The sequence below is a fragment of the Notolepis coatsorum genome (genome assembly GCF_963971535.1).
Source record: "Notolepis coatsorum genome assembly, chromosome: 3".
Lineage (NCBI taxonomy): Eukaryota > Metazoa > Chordata > Actinopteri > Aulopiformes > Paralepididae > Notolepis > Notolepis coatsorum.
In genome coordinates, this window is record NC_140167.1 from 66,594,205 (window position 1) to 66,611,990 (window position 17,786).

The following is a 17,786-nucleotide window of genomic DNA, read 5'->3' on the forward strand; positions in this document are numbered from 1 at the left end:
AACAGGGCTTCAACGACCATCTCAAAGGTCGACTCTGAAACGCTGTGTAACATCAAGGCAGCAGACCTGGATGTACTGGATGTAAGCCACATCGGATCGAAACCAACAGACTGAACCGATCGCTCCAACGGATTGTGGCACACTCTGCCACGCAGGAGTCGAACGGTGTGCTAGCCCTCTTCCTATTTCAGCGACGGTACGCTCTGATTCAGCTCCTGCGTCCCGTACCTGTTGGTAGAGCATGGGGCTCTAGGATCGGGCCTCACAGCAACAGCACTGCCACAGTCTAATGTATCGCCTCATGATCTACACCACACACCTGCCGGGAAGCAACATGGTCTTCTGAACCGCTTCCTGAGGATCACCTGATTCAGTCACTTGTGTTAAATAATGCTGCTAAAAGCCTACGCTTCTTAACCTCATATAGGCTGTTAGTTATTTGTTGTTTCTTTGTAAAGTGAGTATTTGCTATTGTGCAATTGCTCTTTTTTATCTTAGAGTTGGTGAAGGACACCCCAGGTGAATAGGCAAATATAAAAAAAAAAATTGATTTTGAGATTTTGTTATATTTTGCTTCCTAAACATGTCTTCTATGAAACTAGTGACAATAAAATGTCAATAACACACATTTAGTTGTTTATTTTACTTCATTTTGCCTTATTGCATCCATAAATGTGCACATATTTAACACATTCCCTGCCACGCAATTTGAGCATCTTATACCACTCTCTGCCACCACTTTAAGTCTATGGAGATGTTCACCTTCTTTGCAGGGCTATAACTTTTTAAATTGTATTGCTAAATTGACATTACTATGGCCCATTCAACATCGATTATCTATCGTTCAGGATGTGGGAACGTTATACTTTTTCATTCATACATTCATACGAAAATACCATCTAGAATATAAATATGTTTTTATCGTTTTCTGCAGTAATTCCTAGAATGTGAGATATAGGCATAAATGCAACAACTGCCGTTTGTTGGCGATACACACTATATAAAAATTTTCAACTGTACATGATCCTAAACATTATGACTGATCATGCGCGGATGAACGGGGGGGGGTCGTTTATAATTCCGTGATCGTCAGTAAATGCTTTATGTAGTATGGGTGATATATTGATCAGAGCGGTTTGCATTGATAATAATAAACAAACAGGCTGAAAGTAACGTCAGCGTCCTCTTACCGTTCGCCGATGAGACTGGAGGAGAAAGATCCCACTTATTTGACGGCGATCTCCTAAATCCATTTCCGGTTTGTATCATCATAATAAACGCCCAAATCGTATCGATTATTGCGTTATGGCAGCGACCGCTACACACGGACATGTGTCTACAGTCACGCAACAATATGTGAGTGCCGGATGCATTTGTCAGATGCACCGGGATCACAAGAGATCCACTTCCGGTTGCAACTCGCCGATCATCCACCAGGCGGCAGTATTGAAGCTTTGCAGAGTTGTGCATGCTCCCACTGCATCAGACCAGGCTCCGTGAGGGAATTATGAATAACATGGCGAAAAAATGAAAAATGATCTCAATAACGTCGTACGCCGTGGAATGGCAGAATTCGCATGAACTTGAAACACGTCGTAAGCCGTTTCCGGCGTGGATGTGTCAACATAATGAAACAATTTTTTTAAATCTGGCATCATCCAATGTTGGTATTTATACCTAAACATCATATGCAAATTAGTGCATATTTAATGAGGTAATGCCTATTTTGCATATATAAACATAAGATCTCAGAAAACTTGCAATACATTTTCTCTAAGTTGTTATGTACATAACAAACTGGGAAAGTTTCATAGTGATATCTATTCAAATATTACTTTTGCCTATTCACCTGGAGTGTCTCACCTTAAGTAAGTAAGTAAGTAAGTAAGTAAGTAAGTAAGTAAGTAAGTAAGTAAGTAAGTAAGTAGGAAAACCATTATTTTTTATTTTTTTTAATCTTTTTCCCCCTCCATTTTCCTCCGATTTTCTCCCATCCCAATGTTAGTCGTATGCCAATTCCCAATCCCTTCCTGGTCGCTGCGCACTTACCCCCCACAGTCAGATCATCTGGGAGAGTGGAGGCTATCACGTGCTTCCTCCGACACACGTCCAGCCAATCAACCGCTTCTTTTCACCTGGCAGCGCGGATCCTCCCTGAGAGGGCGTAGCGTGTGGAAGGATCACACTATCCCACTCAGGTCCTATCCGCGCTTAGCAGGCGCCCCGACTGAACTGTAGGAGTCGCTGTTTACAACGACCCGGACCCACCCCGCCAGCTTCTCCCACCCTCTGATACAGCCAATTGTATTAGTGCAGACGGCCAGCCAAGCTGGTGACAACCCCGGAGCTGTGAGCTGGATTCGAACAGGCGAATCCAGCTCACAGGAAAACAATTTTTTAATGATTTTGGCCAAAGACGAATTTCCTCCTTCTATGATCATAACATTGTATTGTAGTATATACTATATTATATAGTATTGTATTTAAGCATAATGTATACATGCATGTTTTCCGTTTACTGTAGCTTCTTTAACAGCCCGTGTTGTGTTGTCTTTGTGTGCCTGCAGGGCGAGGAGGGCCCACCAGGACCAGAAGGGGAGCAGGGCCAAGAAGGAATAAGAGTGAGTGGTTCCAACCGGGCCTTTTCTTAAATCCCCATCTTGTTTGTGTCTGGTGGCAAATCCAGCCCAGCTGTATATTTACACTTCCCTCATTCTGGTGGACATGTGTAATCCCCTGGCCTGGAGAGAGTCTAGCGACAGAATTGCTTCCTGTCCGTTGCGTTGTAGTAACAACGCTCCGATACTGCCAGAGACGTCTGTCTGTCTGTCCCTTCCACAGAGCTAGAGTAGATAGAACTTACCTACTACAGTACATGCAGTGGAACGCTCGTGCCAAACAGACCATGGTTTCTGCATCCCTTTAAATCATGACTCAAACTTGTAATTTAAAGGCCTTTTGCGAGACAAGTTTCTCGTCCACGTCAGACTTGTCAGTGTGTGCACACCAAGGAGGCAAAAAGGGCCATAATCCTGGTCAGAACATTTGGGCAGACTACAATATATTTGCATTTCTTGCCATGCTAGCGATCTAAACACTCAATCCATGCCAAAGCTAGCTATGTAAAAGGTGAAAGACTCACACTCAAAGCTATGCTGATTGGGCAAAATTACATCCAGCATAGTTTGAAACAACTTCAGGGGAGTGCCATGGTTTCTCAATAGAGCCCCGTTATTAGAACAGCAGCTTGCGCAGGTAGGGCGCAACTCAGTCACGTGATTTCGCAGGTATTGCTGATAGGCTCGAACACGGTATGTTTATGAACAAGAAACCTGTCTGCCATTCATTGTAGTGTAGAGTTGGAAGGAACCTTGTGATATACCCACAGTGATAAGACGGGTAAGCATTGTCATAAGACCTTTAAAAATGTCCTCCCCTCTACCACAAGGAGACGCCATGTTGTCTGAAGTAGCACTGTATCCCAGTGCTGAACTTGAGGTCAATGCCACTGATATATATACCGGTATATACGAGGATGGGACACCGGCTCAATGTCCTCATGGAAGAAGGTCAACACAGACAACAGTACTCCTTACAAAGCGTTTTTTTGTCTCCCAGCAGTTTCTATGACAACACTGACTCATTCTAGTGAGACACCTGCTAGTGTCTTGTCTATCCATTCTAATTATTTGATCCCGGTCTGTCTCCCAGGACCGCGTGAAATCGGACAAAGAGAGCTCTACGCACGTCTCTGATATTAGTCAAACAATCTGTCTGCCTCTCTGTACGTTCCTATCAACACAGATACTCTTACAGCGTGGCCCTTTTTGGCTTATTTGCCTTTGTGATGGAGATAACCGTAGGCGTTCTGCAATTAATCATACCGGTATCCATTTAGCTAAGAACAACATGGACCCACTGAAGGATTACGCTCTCCTCCATTCTATGGCACACGTGTTCCATGTTATGCGGCCTGCGTCGCTATGAGTGAATAAATAAACTATATCTACTCATACTGTACATCCTAACCCTAATCCATGTTTATAGGAACTACAGACGATCCAGATTATTATTCCTAATACTGACTCTATGATAGGAACATATTATAGTTTGTCACATGAAAATCAACTGGGCGGGGGGGGGGGGGGTCATGACCAAATGGCCTCATGGCACATTGAATCCCAAAATGGGTCTTCATCGCAAGGCTTAAAAGCATGCTTGTGCTCTTGCCATGTGGGCACCCATCAGAAATAAGCCCATGAGCATCAAAATGGACACAGTGCTGTAACCTTCGTCTACACAACACGTGTTGGGGACATTGACTGTATATCGCCACCTAGAGGCTCACGATTTATTCTGTAAGGAGGTTACAGATCCCCATCACTCTTTCCACTAGGTGGCAGTTTTGTGTGAACCACCACTGAATCTCAAGTGAGGAAGAAGCAGTTGTTGTATGCTGGGTAGTAAACAGGTTTTCAGAATTTCCAGTTGTGAGACCGCGTCGACTGTACTGTGTAGATGGGAACTACCCCCGCTAGCTTTTTTAATGTCTTTGCCCACGAGTCACGACCCATCTTTTGTCTCGTTAAAGGGTACTTATTTCCTACTATACAATGTTGTTGTCGATTGGTAGAGTCTGTTCTCGGCACTTGTAGCTCTGACTAGTTTGCCACAAAACTAATGTTGGGTATGTACAACTAAGCCCTGCAACCTACTCCACAGATCCCCTCGAAGCAAAACAGTTTGCTTTAGGTGCACTTTCCTCCAAAATAATCTGCACCCCCCTCCCATCACTCGATTCACTCCACCGCCAAAGTTCAATAAGATGAGCAAGGAAAATTATCTCTGACCCCACTCACCCAGCACACCATATCTTCCAGCTGTTGCCCTCCGGGAGGCGCTACAGATCCCTGACCACCAAAACATTCCGCTTTAAAAACAGCTTCTTCCCCACTGCCATACGGACACTGAACTCCCAGTAGCAACCCCCCCTACCTCTGTTGCTATGGACATGGACATAAACTGTGATATTGTGGTCTTGTAATTATGTATCTATGTATTTAACTGCATGTAGTATGTATGTATTGTAAGTGATGTTATATGTTCTATGTTGGAACAATGCTGTAATTGCACTGAAAACAAATTCCACCAGCCTGGCTGGGTGGTCATTAAAGAATCTTATCTAAATCTAAAAGTATAGTAAAGTGCATGTTAAAGTATGTTAAATGTTTATATTAGCTTTGTGGCTAGCTGGCAGGGGTGTAAAAAGTACCCAGAAATTATACTTAAGTGAAAGTATGGGTACCATCTCAAAATCATACTCAAGTAAAAGTCAGAGTATCTGGCTAAAAACACACTTGAGTAAAAGTTAAAAAGTAAAAAAAAAGTACAAAAAAGTTAAAGTACATTTTTTAATTCCAGGGCAATGAAATGTTCCGTTTCGCCCTCTTCATCACTTGTACTATCGTTTGTGGCCATCTTCTGTAGCTTGTCACTCTGACTGTCTATTCTTCTGATAGCAGGTGTTTAATCAAAGATCCCCGCTTTCTAGTCTTGCACAAGGACCAATCAGCATGGGTATGGGCTGGTTAATTTTCCATTGATGGGGATTTGATTGGCTGTTTTTAAATAAAGTGCAGCCGCAGGATTAATAACGTTAACGTTAGTTCGGTCAGAGAAACAAATATACTAATTAAAATGGTTGGACCTGCGAGATTTGTACTTTGTACTTTGTAGGTCTGTATTTTAAATGTAAGGAGTAAAAAGTGTGTTTCTTTTCTCTGAAATGTAATGAGTAAAAGTACAAGTATACAAACCTAATAATACTCGAGTAAAGTACAAATCCCCCAAAACAGTACTTAAGTATTGTAACGAAGTACAATTACTCAAGTACTTTACACCCCTGGTAACTGGGTGTGCATGGAGTACAACATGGATTGTGTTGAGAAAGGACCCTACCCACGAAATATACAGTAGGTGTCCATAATTCTGACCTTCAGCACTGAACACGACGAGAGTACTTGTATGTTTTCATTAAACTTGGTTCCAGGATGATAATATGTTCATTTCAGATTTGATCATCAGCTGAAAAATAAGCAAAATAAGTTTTCCATTGTATGTTTAACTGTGCACATGACAATAAATCATCTTGAATCTAATGTAGGAAGTAAAGGTAAGAATGATATTGATCCTCATCTTGAGTAAACATGTTGAAAAGAGGCTGGTCTAAAACATGCTGCTGTTTCTAGGGGGCTCCTGGTCTGCCTGGCGAAGACGGCCCCCAAGGGAAAGACGGACCTAAGGTAAACACACTGCCCCCCCACCCCGTGTCTCCCTCTCCGCGAAGTATTTAGTAACGTAGAAAGTACATTGCACTGATGACAGTTAAACTTAGCCTAAGACACTAGAGACGGAACATATCAACATATAATAACAGATTCACAAAAACCTGCATCTAAGTGTGTAGAAGTCTGTTCTGTTGCAAACCACAATTCATCGATTGTTTCTGATGAATGAAATGCAAGTGAAATCCCTCCCACCTGGCCTGGCAGCTCAGATAACAACACAAGGTAACTCACGACAGCTGCTGCTTGAGTGGTGTAAATTAAACGGCGCTCAACTAGGAGACCGGGGTTCCAAACTCCCTCATCATCAGTATAGTTTAGCTGCAACGTTTGGGGTCAGATTGTTGTGTTTTTCACATCCAAAGGGAAAATAAAAGTGTAATTTGTAAATTTTACATTACAAAAGTGTCATTTTCTTTAACTTGTACATATCCCTTACCTACTCTTGCTAGGTACACTGCTGGCCAGTATGACTTACTACAATAGTGTCTTTATACCTGTATCACTGTGCAAATTAATACTACAACTCTGTACATCTGATTAGCACTATTAACCAGTAGTACTAATTTATATATTTTATACCCAGTTTAATCACCAGGTACATTGTATATTACTATTGCACTTTACTGATACATTTGCACTCTGGTTGCCAAACGTCTTTTCGTTGTACTGTAGGCCCCTACATGTGCTGCATGATGACAATCAATTTTAATCTAATCTAATCTAATAGTGAATGTAAATGTAAATGTCCTATAATGCAGACACAGTGTCATAGCACGGAATGGTGTTGGTGAGTAGGGCCATGTCGGCTTCATTGCTCAACGGCTTCATGTCGGCTCTTTCTAGTAGCTCTACGGTGCTGATGCGGTCTTGCCACTGGATTCTGAGGATTCTTCTGAGGCATCTGTTATGGAACACGTCGACTGATTTGTTGTCTCCCTTGTTCATCTTCCATGTTTCACATCCATACAGTAGGACTGGCACAACCAGTGTTTTGTACAATCTCAGCTTTGTTCTTCTTGAGATGCTGTTGGAGTACCAGATCTTTTTGAGTTTGATGAATGCACCTCTTGCTTTGGAGTGTCTGTTCTTTAGGTCTTTCATACCTCCTCCCTCTTTACAGACGGTGGCTCCCAAGTATGTGAATTGGTCTACATCCTCAATCTCTTGGTCGTTGATGTTGATTTTGTCATGGTTTCTTGCATTAATTCTCATGGTTTTTGTCTTTCCGGTGTTAATCTTGAGTCCCACTGGCTTCTCTCTCCATTCTTGTCGTTTTTTCCTGGATTTGGTGTTTGGTAGAGGAGAGTAATGCTACATCATCTGCAAAATCCAGATCGTCGAGTTTTGATGTCAACTTCCATCTGATTCCATTCTCGCCTTGTCCAACTGTTCTTCTCATTATCCAATCCATGATAATTAAGAATAAAAAACCTGACATGTTGCATCCTTGTTTGACACCGCTGTTGATGTTAAACCACTCACATATTTCTCCTTGGTCTTCTACTGCACACTGGAAGTCTTCATAGAATATTTTCACTATCTGGACAATCTTCTCTGGGATTCCATATTTCTTCATAATTAGCCATAGGCTTTCATGGTGGACTGAGTCGAAAGCCTTTTCAAAATCCACAAAGTTCAGGTGGAGTGTTGCTTGCCACTCGTTTACTTGCTCAATGATGTTCCGCAGTATGAAGACTTGTTCTGTTGTTCCTCTTCCCCTCCTTTAGCGGCTTGTTCTTTTCTTAGCCGTGAGTCGATTCCAATTCTGATTCGGTCAATGATGATCCTGCCAAGTATCTTCCCTACGACTGGAAGTAGGGTGATGCCTATTGAGTTCTTGCATTCTTTGAGGTTTCCTTTCTTTGCTAGTTTGATGATAAGCCCCCTCTTCCAGTTCTTCGGGATCTTCTCCTGCCTCCATATTTTTTCCAACAATTGATGTACCTTCTTTGCTGAAAACTCGATGTCTGCTTTTAATAACTCGGCTATGATGTTGTCGATTCCTGGTGCTTTCCCATTCTGAAGTCCTTTAATCACTTCCTTTACTTCACTTAGTGTTGGTTCATGTACAGGAATCTCTTCAATCATGTTAGTGAGTTCACATTCATCCTCATCCGTTATTGGGTTTTCTGGTGGTTCCCTATTCAGTATTTCCTTGAAGTGTTCTGTCCACCTTGCCTGCACTGCATATTTTCCGCTGATGAGGTTGCCATTCTTGTCCAGTACTGCTGTGCTCTGTCTAGGTCTCTCGTTGCACAGTGCCTTCGTAAGACTGTACACAGTGTCTTCATTTGTTGTTTCCTTGCAGCTTCTTCTGCTTCACTTGCAATGTTCTCCATCCATTTATTTTTGTCTGTCTTTATACTTCTCTTTGTTTCTCTATCCTTCTCTGTGTACTTTGCTTTTAGCTGTTTCTTGATTCTTTCTGAGTGTGTGCCAAGGATCCTCTTGTTTATTGTTTCCCGCTGGTCTACAAGGTTCCATGATTTTTCACTGATCCATGGCTTCTTATTCTTCCGTGGTCTACCCATGATTGCTTCAGCGACTTCTGTGTAGGCTTTCTCCAGAACCTGAGAGTCACGCTCCACCTCTTCGTTGTCTTCTATTCCTCTCCCTTCATCTTCCAGCACCTGAAACCTGTTTCTCAGGTTGATGGTAAAAGTCTTCAGGATGGCTTCATCTTTCAGCTTTGTTGCGTTGTACTTGACTCTGGTGCTTTTCTTTTCCTTCTGCTTCGTCTTCAGTCTTAACTTGACCGTTGTGCACACGAGGTAGTGGTCGCTTCCAATGTCTGCAGATCTGCATACTCTTGTGTCTTTCACTGAGTTCCTGAATCGTTTGTTAATAGCACATGGTCTATCTGGTTCTTGGTCTTCCCGTCCGGAGATACCCACGTGGCCTTGTGTATATTCTTATGTGGGAATAGTGTTCCAGTAATGACTAGCTCGTTCATGTCAGACATTTCACACAGTCTTTCTCCGTTGTCGTTACGCTTTCCGATCCCGTGCTTGCCCATCACTCTTTTGTAGCCCTGTTTTTATCTCCCACTTTGGCGTTCATATCCCCGGTGATGATCAGCATGTCGTGTATGTTCCTGCTGTCTAGGATGTCTTGCAGTCTCCTGTAGAACAAATTTTTTACTTGATCCTCTGCATCTTCTGTGGGTGCATAGATGTGGACAACTGTGAGCTTGATGTGTTGGGAATGGTACCTAGCTTGAATGATTCTTTCACTGACTGGTGTCCAATCTATCAGTGCTCTTGCTGCTTTTTTAGACATCACTATGCCCACCCCTTGTCTGTGGTTGTCATCATCTCTTCCTGAGTAAATTATGGATTCTCCGGTTGCAAGCTCCACTTTTCCTTGCCCCGTCCAGTGTGTTTAGCTGATTCCTATGATGTTGATTCCTCTGCTTGTCATCTCTCTTGCTACTATGGCAATGTTGCCGCTCCTGTACAGTGTTCGTACATTCCAATTCCCAATTTCCATGGTTTCCTTGGTGGTGATCCGTTGGAGCATATATATATATATATATATATATATAATAATACAGGAGAATAAATATTGAAAGCAATACAGAATGCCTGTATGGAAGAACGGACTATAGAGTGTCGTATAGTACATTGATGTAACCTGAGCGCCCCCTGCTGGTTGCGTGCCATTGTTGTGTGTGTGGCCTGGTTACAAAACCATGAGAGCGAGCTTGAATAAATTCTGTGCTAGGTCTGTATTCCTCATTTTGCCTGGACTCTCTCTCTCCTGACGGTCCCGGACCCAGCTTTGGGAAACCCCTGGTCTAAGAAGTACAGTTCTCCAGGTTATGTGAAAGCCATGGTGTTGTGTCTACCACTTCAACAGGGCACCTAAGAGCCACGGGGCGTCAGGTCTAGCGCCATTTACACTGTTGCATCGCCACTGGCCAAGCTGTCTCTCATCTGTCTGTCATCTCTCTCTCTCTCTCTCTCTCTCTCTCTCTCTCTCTCTCTCTCTCTCTCTCTATCTTTTTCTTTCTTTTTACCTCTCTCTGTCCTCTGCTCATTGTCTTTACTTCTGTCTGTCTGCTCGTCCCTGTCTAACCTGTCCCTCTCTCTGTCCCACTCATACTATATCTTACTGTTTTCTCTCTCTCTCTCTCTCTCTCTCTCTCTCTCTCTCTCTCTCTCTCTCTCTCTCTCTCTCTCTCTCTCTCTCTCTCTCTCTATCTTTTTCTTTCTTTTTACCTCTCTCTGTCCTCTGCTCATTGTCTTTACTTCTGTCTGTCTGCTCGTCCCTGTCTAACCTGTCCCTCTCTCTGTCCCACTCATACTATATCTTACTGTTTTCTCTCTCTCTCTCTCTCTCTCTCTCTCTCTCTCTCTCTCTCTCTCTCTCTCTCTCTCTCTCTCTCTCTCTCTCTCTCTCTCTCTCTCTCTCTCTCTCTCTGTCTCTCTCCAGGGTGAGCCTGGTGATCATGGGCCACTGGGTGAGCCTGGGGACAGGGGGATAGAGGGTGACCCCGGACCCCCAGGACCAGCCGGAGGGCCAGGAAAACAAGGCTTTCGAGTGAGTTTATTTGATTTATTTAACCATCATTTAACCCAACAGATCAATTGGAATGTATTATAGAAACAGTGGGAACAATTAAAGGGATGCCATAACATAAAACATAAAGGAATGTTAGTTCACTGGACACTTGTCACTTGCTATTTTGTGAGCATGTGGTCTCTTTTGGTTTTAATGATAATAATAGTTAACCGTGCTAAAAAAGAATGTCCTACATGTGTTTAACCTCTTAAACCCTAGCCATATTTTCAGAAAATCGGTCTAAAAATACATACCTAAGTAAATGGAAGATTGCTCCACTTCTTCAAGGTCCATTTGCATGTTCTTGGTATCTAGGTACATCTATGGATATGCTAGCACCTTCTTGAGATCATGTGTACAAATAATCTAAGCAAATTGAAATGAATAAAGGGAAGATGATTAAACAGAAGATTTTGTAGATACAGTACTGAATTCTGCCATCCGGACACATGCAATTTGAAATATGATTATAGAATATAGAATAGCAGGCCTATATATGACCTTATTATGGCCAAGTCGAACATCTATGGATTTGGCCAAATCTCCCCTTTCCAATGGCAGAGTTCAATCTGGATTTAGTATCACCAGGCGTTTTTCTTCAGATTGCAACACCGTTTTTGCTAGACGTTCACAGAAAGGTAGAGAAACTAACTGCCTTCTAATTTATGGCAATAACGTTCAGGTTTGTTCCACCCGTGAGATTTGATCCCGAAAATAAAGAGGGAAAAAACAACTGAAAAAGAAGTCAGATGATTGACAGGGGCTGGCGTGAGCTGGGAAGTGTTTTTTTTCTTGTTTTTTTTCTAAAGCCCACCGGAAGCCCTGGGTCTCTCAAAAGACTACACTCAAGTAAGGTTGCGTCAAATCCTCGCACCAATCCTCGCCTTACTTTCCGACTCGATGCTGTGAGATTTCTATAACTCATATTTCACAAATAACACTTAAAATCATTGGTAAACAAACGTAGTGCTGAAAATATACACTTTTACTGCTGTTTTGACAGGGTTAGGGTCTTTACTCTTGGCTACATTTGAAAAAAAAACGCAACATTAATTCATACATTCTGTATAGATGGATTTATGGCGTGATGTCATTCTTGTACCGGACCGCTCGGGCTTAACCTGTTCCACCCGCGAGGGTCGGTACCGACCCTTAAATGACATTATGATCATATATCCATATTTTTCAGAGTGATGCAAAAAATTTGTGATTTTAAAAACAAACATTTTCAAGTATTAACATCACTAACATGTCACAAAAGCATGTAGAATGTATATTATTGTCAATACGTTAGTTTAGCAATAGGTTAAAAGTGCCATTCGATCGTTTTAAGTTTTCGATTTACTGAAGTCTACCAGGAGGACGGTGACCATTTTGAAAATGTTAACCATGGGAATTGTAGTTTTTTTGCGGCCATTTTGTGGAGGTCCTCTATAGCTGCCGATCAGCGTTGGAAATTCTTCGAACTTCACTTCCTGGCAGGTTCAGTGGGGGTTCAAAGTTCAGCATTCTGAATGAATAATATCAATAACTGTTATTATTCGGGATAATAAGCCACAAAAGGTAATGTTTTTGACAAATATTGAAACACAGTTAGTTTCTCCTCCCTATTGTTAGCATGTAGCAACAATTAGATCTGAAATTAGTTTCCAAATGGTTGCACTGTGGTGAAAATAAAAAAGTACAGTACATTACAGTAGATATCATTATCTGTTCTTATGCACGCCTGGTGATACTAAATCCAAATTGAACTCGGGCATTTGAAAGATAATATATGTATATATATATAAATGTGCGAATTGGCTATAATAAGGTAATGTATACGCATCTATTCTATATTCTATAATAATATTTCAAATGGCATTGGTCAGGATGGGAGAATTCAGGACTGTATCTACAGAACCTTCGGTTTTATCATCTTCCCTTTATTAATTTCCTTCGATTTTTTGTACACATGATCTCAAGAGGGTACTGAACGAGGTCAGTGGCAGTTTTTTAAGTTTGGTCATTATTATCATGGTGTTATTCACTGTCAAAGATGCAAAGAAAAATCATAATTCATATTCTCCTTTGTTTCATCACAATTTAAGCAAGCCTAGTAATAGACACAATATTTCTGACAATGTGAATACATTCCCTGAGGTCCATAGATGTACCTAGATACCAAGAAGATGCAAATAGCCCTTGTAGAAGTGGAGCAATATTCTATTTACTTAGGTATACATTTTATGCGGATTTTCACATCGGGTGGACCAGGTTAAGAGGTTAATGTCTGTTGAATAAAAACAGCCAACCAATTCATACCAGGGTGAGCTGTTCAGTACAACGACAGCCTTTTTTCATTGGCCTCTGAGCAGCTCCGCTGGAGCAGTTGGGGGCTAAGTGCCTTGCTCGAGGGAACTTCAGCAGTAGTTGTTGAGGACGGGGAGACGGTTTACTTCCTCCGGCCAGATGGGATTCTAACCAGTGACCTTCCAGTCACAAGCTTGCATCTCTAATCTACTGCCTTATCTTGATCAGTTTTTATAATGACAGCGTTGACATCTCAAAATATACAGGTGCAGCCAATTAAAATGTCCTACACCGCCTGGTGTGTAGCAGATGTTCTTTGTGTGAAGCGTGTTGCATCATCAGTCGGCACACTGAAGCCATGGGATGAGATAGACACTTAGCCATTGTAGAAGAAGTCCTGGTTCTTACATGCTAGCTGCTGCACCTGGGCTGCACTTTCTCCACCTCGAAGACACATGAACCCTTGCACTGAAGAACCGTTTAATTTAGTTTTTAAAACATGTTTGTTTGGACAGTCCAGGTATTTGTAGTTTTTAAATCAATCAGAGTGTGAATGTGAGATAACCAGAAAGTAGCCTCTACTGTCTTTAACTATGAGTGAACACAACACTCTAACTTACCATCTTTAGATAATAAAGTACTCAACCTCTACTGACTTTAACTATGAGTGAACACAACACTCTAACTTACCATCTTTAGATAATAAAGTACTCAACCTCTACTGTCTTTACCTATGAGTGAACACAACACTCTTTTAATAAGAATAACGTTTGAAAACATTGTTCCTCTGAAAAATTCAGACGGACTCATTACTCATATGGTTCTTCGTCTGAGGTATCGTCTGGAGAATCCCTACAACACCCATGTAAGACAGGCTGCCGGGCGTATGACTTTTGCAATAGCCACAGTGCCACATTACCTCGACCATTTGAAATGGATGAGACCGTAAAAAGGATTGATCATGTTGCATTTATAATAGTTCCAAGGGGGATGATTGCCCATGTGTCCCAGTAGGGGTCAGTCTTCTCTTGAACAAAGCCTCTTGGACTTCAGAGGTGCATTCTACCAGGAGAGCTCCGTGGGCACTCTAGGGCCCCTACAGGGTGTAGTGTGAGCACCGCTTTGACACCTGTCACTCAGGCTTCCCCGCGTAAGTGCTCATTTGCTTCGAGGCGCTGTTCCAATTTTGGTCCTCAGCACCCGGCAGGCAGCAGATCAGGGGGTCAGCGGGACAAACATGTGGTCGCGATACAAAGGCCATGCTTTGAGGCCTCGCTATGAAGCCACGATTTGAAGCCTCGCTTTGAAGCCACGCTTTGAAGCCTCGCTTTGAAGCCACACTTTGAATCATCGCTTTGAAGCCTTGCTTTGAAGCCTTGCTTTGAAGCCTTGCTTTGAAGCCTCGCTTTGAAGCCATGCATTGAAGCCACGCTTTGAAGCCATGCTTTGAAGCCATGCTTTGAAGCCATGCTTTGAAGCCTTGCTTTGAAGCCACGCTATGAAGCCACGCTTTGAAGCCTCGCTTTGAAGCCACACTTTGAAGCCACGCTTTGAGGCCACGCTTTGAAGCCACGCTATGAGGCCACACTTTGAAGCCACGCTTTGAGGCCTCGCTTTGAAGCCTCGCTTTGAAGCCATGCTATGAGGCCTCGCTTTGAAGCCTCGCTTTGAAGCGTCGCTTTGAAGCCTCGCTTTGAAGCCACGCTATGAGGCCTCACTTTGAAGCCACGCTATGAGGCCTCGATTTGAAGCCTCGCTTTGAAGCCTCGCTTTGAAGCCACGCTATGAGGCCTCGATTTGAAGCCTCGCTTTGAGGCCTCGCTTTGAAGCCACGCATTGAGGCCACGCTTTGAAGCCTCGCTTTGAGGCCTCGCTTTGAAGCCACGCATTGAGGCCACGCTTTGAGGCCTCGTTTTCAGGCCTCGCTTTGAGGCCACGCGTTGAGGAGGTCAGCACCGCCTTCGGGAGGAATAGGAGCAGTGGAATGAGGAATAAAAATGCTTGATGTTGAAACTGCCCATTGACTTTATTGTCAATGAAATATGCACAGTAGGAGTTTGTGATTGCAGAGCATTAAGGAAATAACCTTTTATACAATGAATACATAATCTAATCAGATACTGTGTTACAGGGACCAGAGGGAAAACCAGGCCCCACAGGGAGTCGGGGACGACACGGCAAGAAGGTAAGCCCGTTTCTTTTGTCGTGGTGGCAGTGACTCTGACAGGCAACAGTGGGCTAGAGGTTTTCTCAGCATTGCTGCTTTAATCACGTAGGAACCTCTTGTTTACATTTACATTTACATTTAGTCGTTTAGCTGATGCTTTTATCCAAAGTGACTTACGTTGCCAGGAACAATTTGAATAGCAGCTTTGCACAAAATGTTTGAGTTCTCTGTCCTCCAACTTGGCTGCCTGTAACCACTGGTAACCACTTGTGGAAAATCATTTCTGTGCAGTGGTAGAGTAGGTAATGCATTGGAAAGATGATATTACTGTTCTACTGCGACTTGTTTACAAGATCCAGTAATTAAACACCAATTCATTTAAAAGAAACTTTTTGGAACTAACCCGTCATAAATGGTAAATGGCTGCTTTTTTATATAGCGTTTTTATCCAAAGCGCTTTACAATTTGTTACTCACATCTTATCCATTCACTCACACATTCACACACCCACGGCGGAGGCAACCATGCAAGGTGCCAACCTGCTCATCGGGAGCAATTAGGGGTTAAGTGTCTTGCTCAAGGACACATCGACACGCCGCCCGGGAGGAGCGGGAATCGAACCGGGAATCTCCGGATTGCCAGACGACTGCTCTACCTCCTGAGCCACTGTCGCCCCCTATAAAGCAGAATATGGTCATTTGAACTCTCGTGTTATTTTTTTTTTTTTTTTTACAAATGACCAACTACAACACACCTTTTACAGCCATAACATACAGCAGATAGAATTTAAAAACTCACATGTTCCTGTTTTCTAGTATTAGTCCTGTGTTATCAAGAGCTGAGTCTATCAACTACAGAATGAAAATATATTTCCATTGTCATTTGCTTTCATGCTCATACGTAGGTGGGGCTACATAATATGAGTGTGATTAAGTGGTTCCCATTCTCCTAAAAGGCCCAATCAGGGATCCAAATGTAAACAAATGGGTTCCAGATAGTTCCAGAACCATCTCTTGACTTTCTGCTCGACTCGTCACCTGACCTGATGCTTCAACGTATAAAACTAGTCCGTCACATCCCGGTCGTCACGACAACACTCTGCATATTTGGTTGCATGCTTTCATCCGAAGCACCTTTCAGTACATGGTTGTTTGTAGCAGGAGTGGCTCCCTTGAAAATCAATCCCCTGACCTTGGCCATTCATAGTGTCATTCTCTGTCCATAGAGCGACAGGTTTATCTTGCCTAACATTGCCCTGTTTTGAAGTTGCAGTTCTAGATGGGCGTGTTTTACAACCGTGTGTATTCGTTGTGTGTAATCCAGTGTAACCCACCTGGACTCGAACCCCCGGCCCCCCAGGATGGTTTATGATTTTATTAAGATCCCCATTCGTTCATGCAGAACGTCAGCTACTCTTCCTCGGGTCAAACACATAACATATAAACGTGACAATAGATAAGATATTTACAGACAAAACAACCAAGTGGTATTGTGTGTGCGCGTGTGTGTGTGTGTGTGTGTGTGTGTGTGTGTGTGTGTGTGTGTGTGTGTGTGTGTGTGTGTGTGTGTGTGTGTGTGTGTGTGTGTGTGTGTGTGTGTGTGTGTGTGTGTGTGTGTGTGTGTGTGTGTGTGTGTGTGTGTGTGTGTGTGTGTGTGTGTGCGTGCGTGCGTGCGTGCGTGCGTGCGTACGTGCGTGCGTGCGTGCGTGCGTGCGTGCGTGCGTACATCTAGCAGTCGGGACTATTTGTCATTTCTCCTCACTCCTCTGACTCTCGTACTTGCAGGGAGAGAGGGGACCCCCAGGTCTGTCTGGTGAGACTGGTTCCCAGGGTGACATCGGCCAGCTCGGCGAGACGGGACTGAAAGGCGCCAGGGGGACCCGAGGCCCCCTAGTAAGAACCCCCTCCTCTCCTCATTTACCTCAGTCACTCACTGCATGATTACACCCTCTCTCTCTCTCTCTCTCATCCAAATTATGTATATTAAAGGGGACATGCATTGCTATTCCTTGCACTATTTGGGCAACTTTACACAATTCCTGTGCGTCTATTGAACACATCTGTAAGGTTTATTTCTAATAGAGTACTCAAAAGCATCATTTTCCAGCCTCAGGATTTCAGCCTGTTATTGGATGGGCTCCGCCCATAAGCGCTTTCAGTGACAGTCACCCACAGAGCGTGATACATACGAGATAGAGCGAGAGAGAGAACGAGAGAGAGAGAGAGAGAGAGGGAGAGAGGAGAGATGGTCCCCGACACACACGCAGTCAAGTTTGTGTGTGTGTGTGTGTGTCCCCGACGAGGGAGAGAGATGGCACACACACATTTACACACACTTCTGCAGTCCCTCCTGCCGTCTCTCTCTCTCTCTATCTCTCTCTCTCCCTCCCTCTCCTCGCTCGTTCTCTGCCTGTCAAA

General features: G+C 43.2%; 1 protein-coding gene across 1 annotated transcript in view; it reads left to right on the top strand.

The window, feature by feature from the left end:
- The window catches only part of col24a1 (collagen type XXIV alpha 1 chain), a 313,480-nt gene that overhangs the window by 227,153 nt on the left and 68,541 nt on the right, over window positions 1-17,786 (top strand). Inside the window, exons 35-39 of the mRNA XM_084310995.1 lie at window positions 2,568-2,621; window positions 6,249-6,302; window positions 10,782-10,889; window positions 15,334-15,387; window positions 17,154-17,261. Of these exons, the coding sequence (XP_084167121.1) occupies window positions 2,568-2,621; window positions 6,249-6,302; window positions 10,782-10,889; window positions 15,334-15,387; window positions 17,154-17,261 (378 nt within the window). The remainder of the gene's footprint in view (window positions 1-2,567; window positions 2,622-6,248; window positions 6,303-10,781; window positions 10,890-15,333; window positions 15,388-17,153; window positions 17,262-17,786) is intronic.